Source organism: Silene latifolia, chromosome Y (genome assembly GCF_048544455.1).
Source record: "Silene latifolia isolate original U9 population chromosome Y, ASM4854445v1, whole genome shotgun sequence".
Classification (NCBI taxonomy): domain Eukaryota; kingdom Viridiplantae; phylum Streptophyta; class Magnoliopsida; order Caryophyllales; family Caryophyllaceae; genus Silene; species Silene latifolia.
The window spans coordinates 31,389,610-31,395,670 of NC_133538.1; the positions used below are offsets into that span (position 1 = coordinate 31,389,610).

The following is a 6,061-nucleotide window of genomic DNA, read 5'->3' on the forward strand; positions in this document are numbered from 1 at the left end:
TTGTTCACTGCGGGTCTCACCTATCCCAACCTTTCGGTCCAGGTCAAGGGTTACCAATATTAAAAGGCTAATTGCTTCGAATCAACTAGCAAGATACAGTTAAGGGCAGTTTAATAACAAAGATAACAACAGCAACGACAGATCTAATAGCCTAATTAGCAATTAACATTCATTCATTGACTACCCTAATCCTAGCAAGAGAATTAGCTAGACATAAATGAAAGAGCAAGAATAAGGAAAGGGAGAATAATAAACATTAAATTAAAATAAGGAGAAAAGGGAGAGAAGAGAGTTACAGTAGAAATAGATCTGGAATTAAAGAGGAACAAAGTAACATTAACAATGTATTAAGTGTCCAGAAAGGGGAGAAGAGAAGAGAGAGAGAGGTACAACTGACGTCATACCTTCCTATTTATAAGAAAATAGGAATTATTTAACCTAATGACGGAAATAAACCTAAAAAGCCCAAGCCCGTAGGATAAACCACTCGATCGAGCAAAATAGAGCTCAGACCGTTCGATCGACCAAATAAAGCACTCGATCGACTAAACGCTAATATGGAACTGGTCGATCGACCATATAAAGTGCTCGATCGACTAATTATTGAATCTAAAACCACTCGATCGACCAGTTAAGTACTCGATCGAGTGAAAACTAACTTCAGCAGCTCATAATTCTCGTTAGTTCAGCTATGACTTGTCCTTTTAACTTCCGAAACAGCTTCACGCATCCCAAGACAACAATAATTCCGCTCCAAATTCACTCTTCCTCCAAATGCATGCAAAACGGATGATAAATGGTTTGATTTCACTACTTTCTGGTTTATTCCTGCAAATAAGACAAAATAACCCAAAGTAGCATATTCGGGGCATTTCGTAGCATAAAACTACGATAATAGCATAGAAATACGTGCATAAAATAGGCTAAAAAGACTATATAAAATGCACGTATCAGGGATGATGATGATGAAATCCCCATTGATGAGTGGTTGCCCGATAACTCTATCTTAGCTATCACGAACTCCGACCCCTGGTATGCGGATATAGCTAACTACTTGAGCTCTAACTTTATCCTGGAAGAACTTGACAACCAATCTAGGAAGAAGTTGAGATATGAGTCTAGGATATATGTATGGGAAGATATTTTCCTATATAGAAGATGCAATGATGGGATTTATCGAAGATGTGTTACTCAAGAATAAGGCCAAACAATTCTTCAAGCTTGCCATGCTACTACTTACTGAGGGCATTTGTCCACCTCTAGGACCCAAGCTCTGGTTCTTTATTGTGGGTTCTATTGGCCCTCCCTATTCAAATATGCCTATGCCATGGTTCACTCTTGTAATTCGTGCCAAAGAAGAGGTAATATTGGAAGAAGAGATGAAATGCCTTTGAATAAAATTTGGAGGTGGAGCTCTTCGATGTATTGGGCGTGGATTTCATGGGACCGTTTCCATCATCATTTGACAACCAATACATATTCGTTGCGGTGGATTATGTGTCCAAATGGATTGAAGCAATCGTCGCCCCTACCAATGATTCAAAGATAGTGACCAAGTTATACAAAGACTACATTTTCTCCCGCTTTGGAGTGCCCCGAGCCGTTATAAGTGATGGTAGGTCACATTTCATCAACCGCACCATCTACTCTCTACTCAAAAAGTACAGCGTCCGGCACAAAGTAGCTCTTGCATATCACCCCCAAACCAACGGGCAAGTGGAAGTATCGAATCGACAAATCAAGGCTATTTTCGACAACTATTCGATGTCCTTCTGGCATGTTCCATATTTCTGCAAGAACAGTTTTCCCACGAGTTCTTTTGCCGTCGGGATCTAAAAAATTATAAGATCACTTTAATATGAAATTTCAATGTGCATACAAACTGTATTACTAAGTGAATTTTCATCTTACCTTGTACAACACACTCATATGTTCGTCCCTCATTTTCATGTTGAGTAGTAGTAATCGATTCTGGATTTTGATCTCCATTTTGATGACTTCCAGATCTGGAATGCTCAGTGGAGTTGTTTTCTCTTTGATCTCCTTGGCCGCTACTTTGTCTACTAATCCGGAGATTCTTAGCCTTAGCCATTTTCCCTGTCAACTTTGAGCTTTATCAATAGTCATTTAATTTCATTAAAAAAAACTTCCAGCACATCACAAAGCTAGCAAGCACACAAAGAACTTTCACAAATAAAAACCACAACTTAGTTTAAAGCTTATTATTCAAAACATAAAAGAATAGCCAATATTTCATAAAAATTCTTAAAAAAGGAAGATCAAATCTAACAGCTAGATATTATTTTCAGTCATCAACCAAAGTTCCTTCGACACCAAGCCTAACCCAACTAGGATTTTCATGGGTGTTCGAATACAAGTTTAGAAATGAGACATGATATGGCTCAATTTCTTCATCCTCACTCAAACCATCGTCACCAATGTCATTAACATGTTTCGGTTTCATCTTCAAAGCAACAGACCATTCTTCGTTAACTTGGTCTTGAATATAAAACACTTGCTCAGCTTGTGTGGCAAATATATATGGCTCATCTGTCGGGTTTCGCCCTTTGTGTAGACGAGAGAAATTAACAAGTGTAAAACCATATTCGTCTTGCTTTGTTCCTCTTCCCGTGTTGTGTCTATCCACTCACATTTAAACATTATAGTTGAGTATCCTCCTAAATATTTCAATTCAATGATTTCTATTATTCTCCCATAGTAAGTAACATCTCCTAATACCGGTCTTCTGTCACTAGCACTAGCATAGCTTGACGTTTTTGCTACTACAACCACTCCACTATTTTGAGTACATTTATCATAACGTTTGGCTCTAAAACTAAAACCATTGACATTATATCCTTGGTATTTAGTAATAACATCAAGTGGTCCACGAGCTAGCATACGAAGTTCCTCATTCAAACATTCTGGACCCTTTGACGCCTCCAATTTGATAACCTGTTTTATTATAAAAAAAAACTAGTAACTCCTCTTATACTTCATACTATATATTATTTGACATAAGCCTGTAATATGCTTACATGTTCTCTGAACCAATCATGGAATGTTTCATGTTGAATTCGCTCAATTTCTTTCAAAGAAAGACGTCTTGGTCGACTACGACGCTTAAGTTCTCACGCATGCTCTCTTTAATAAAAACAAGTGTTAGTACATGTTTACAACTATTGTATAAAATTAATAAAAATGAAAACTATGTTAGTATTAGATTCTTACTTTAGAAATTCAAAGACTTCAAGAATTGAAAAGGATATATCGATGTGCTTGTATTTTGTTCATTGCTGATATCTTGCTTGTAGTGGGTTTTCCTAAAGGTTTTCCCGCTTGAACAAAAATACTATTATCATGAGTACTACTCGTTGATTCCAAAATTTCAGCACATCCTTCAAAATTTGAAGCTATGGGAAACTTTGAATCAAATCCTTCAATGTAATGAGAGCAAAATATCATACATTCAAAGGCTAAGTGAGCCTCGGCAATTGATCCTTCAAGCGAGCTTTATTAAAAACATAGGATTTGAGTTTGCCCAAATACCTCTCAATAAAATACATCCACCTATATCTAATCGGACCAGCAAGCTTTGCTTCCGTAGCTAGATGAACGACCAAGTGGACCATTATGGTAAAAAAGCTAGGAGGAAATATCATCTCCAGATGACACATTATTTGTGGTATAGAAGCTTCTAGTCGCGCAATTTCATCTAAATGTAAAACTTTACCACATAAGTCTCTAAAATAACCACATAATCGAATAAGACACTACCACCTCGGTGTGTGAGCGGCCCTCGCAATGCAATCGGCAAAATTTGTTGCATTAAGATATGATTGTCATGGCTTTTGAGACCATGCAATTTAGCTTGCGTAAGGTTTACACACCTTGATATGTTTCCAGCATAGCCATTGGGAACTTTAAGTTCATGGAGTAGTTTACAAAATGCATGCTTTTCGACACGGGACATTGTATATGGAGCTGGTGGTAGATAATACCTTGATCCCCTTTCTTGTGGGTGAAGTTCCTTTCTTATTCCCATAACTTCCAAATCACGACGAGCTTTTAAGTTATCTTTAGATTTTCCTTCCAAATTCAACAATGTACCAATCACATTATCACACACATTTTTTTCAATGTGCATGACATCTAAGTTATGGCGAATTAAATGAGAATCCCAATAAGGTAATTTAAAGAATTCGCTCTTCTTCTTCCAAGTTTTAGAACCACTGAAATCTTGAATATCCTCAATTTGGCGCAGAACCTCAGCTCCAGAAGGCGTTGTAGGAGCAACTTCATGTTCTTCACTTCCATTAAAAGCTTCTTTATTATAGCGAAAATCATGGTTTTCCTCTAAAAGTCGACGACTACCCATATAACAAAACTTATGACTATTATATAGCCACTTTGAATCAGTTTGGGAGTTGCAACAAGGACACGCTTTCTCACCATGTACACCCCAACCAGAGAGCATGCCATAACCTGGAAAATCGCTGATTGTCCAAAGTAATCCAGCATGTAAAGTAAAAGTTTCGTCTTTGGAAGCATCATACGTCTCAATGCCCTCATCCCATAACTCAATTAACTCTTCAATAAGGGGTTGCAAATACACATCAATTTTATTTCCTGGACTACTCGGCCCCGGAATTAAGGTGGATAAAATCAGAGATGACGCTTTTAAACACATCCAAGGGGGTAAGTTGTATGGTACCAACACTACTGGCCAACAACTATAAGTTGAACTTAACATTCCAAAAGGGTTAAATCCATCACTAGCTAAACCAAGTCTAACATTACGAGACTCCGCACCAAAATTAGGGTACCTAGAGTCAAAGTCTTGCCAAGCATTGGAATCAGCCGGATGTCTTAGAACTTTATCCTCTTTTGTTCTTCCTTCAGAATGCCACCTCATATAAGATGCCGTCTTTTTAGACATAAAAAGTCTCTTAAGTCTCGGCTTTAACGGAAAATACCGTAAAACATTGGCAGGAATTCCTTTCTTTTTTTTTCTCCCCGTTGATGTCAATTGTTCTCTAACCCTTTTCCATCTTGAAGTCCCACAAGTTGAACATGTATCATCACCTATTTTCTCTTTCCAATAAAGTTGGCAGTGTTTCGGGCAAGCATCAATTTTTATGTAATCAAGGCCTAACTTACTAATAACTTTCTTTGCTTCAGCAAATGATTTTGGTAAGTGTTCACCATTGGGAATTGCAAGTCGTAAAATTTCTAATAACTTACTAATAGACTTATTACTCCATTTGTTAGTACTCTTTAAATGAAACAAAAGCACTAAAAATGACAACTTAGTCAATTCACACCCCTGGCCACCACAACTCCCGATCAAGCATCTTTTAACAAATTAAAAAAGTTTTCGGCATCTTTACTTTGTCCATTGGTTGCCATATTTATGACAGGAGGAGAATCATTGAAACCAGACTCCTCATTTCTTTGTCCATATGCATCATGAACTAACTGTTGCATATGAGTCAAAGGTGGATTTGTCACCATAGGTTCATCGACCGATGTGTCCTCCAATTGCTCTCCATGGAAAATCCAAGTGGAGTAGTTACACATCATTCCAGAACTAAGCAAATGTAAATTCACTTCGTCTGGACTCAACAATTTATTGTTTACACACTTCCCACAAGGACAATATATTTTACCACTAGAAGAGGATAGGTCACTAGTAGCATATCTCATGAAGTCACGAACTCCTAATCGGTATTGTTCACTTTCTCTACGACTAGCCAAATTTTCCTTGATAAAATTCAAATCCATCACTTGTCAAACTGAAAATTAGTTTCACATATATAAGTCGAATAAACATTGAAGAAAGGTTCACTTATACATAGAATATAAACAAAAAGAGCTTACACAAATAAATAACAAATATTTTATTTAGAAAACCTATATTAGTTCTCCACCATTACACTATGTACATTTTTTCCCTATCAACAAATGAACTCTAATGGTCATCGAGCTCTACCAAACCAGAAATCAAAGTAGTGGTCATAGATAGTTCCACAATAATAATAGAGCATCACAGATATTTACG

General features: G+C 37.1%; 1 protein-coding gene across 1 annotated transcript; it reads right to left on the bottom strand.

Annotated features, from left to right (window-relative positions):
* Positions 1-2,305: 2,305 nt before the first annotated feature.
* On the bottom strand, positions 2,306-5,784 carry LOC141627797 (uncharacterized). The gene is made up of 5 exons (XM_074441017.1): positions 5,407-5,784; positions 3,891-5,275; positions 3,039-3,045; positions 2,652-2,955; positions 2,306-2,565 (listed from the first exon to the last, which is right to left on the bottom strand). The coding sequence occupies exons 1-5, from the start codon at positions 5,782-5,784 to the stop codon at positions 2,306-2,308; spliced, it is 2,334 nt and encodes a 777-aa protein (XP_074297118.1).
* Positions 5,785-6,061: the final 277 nt, after the last annotated feature.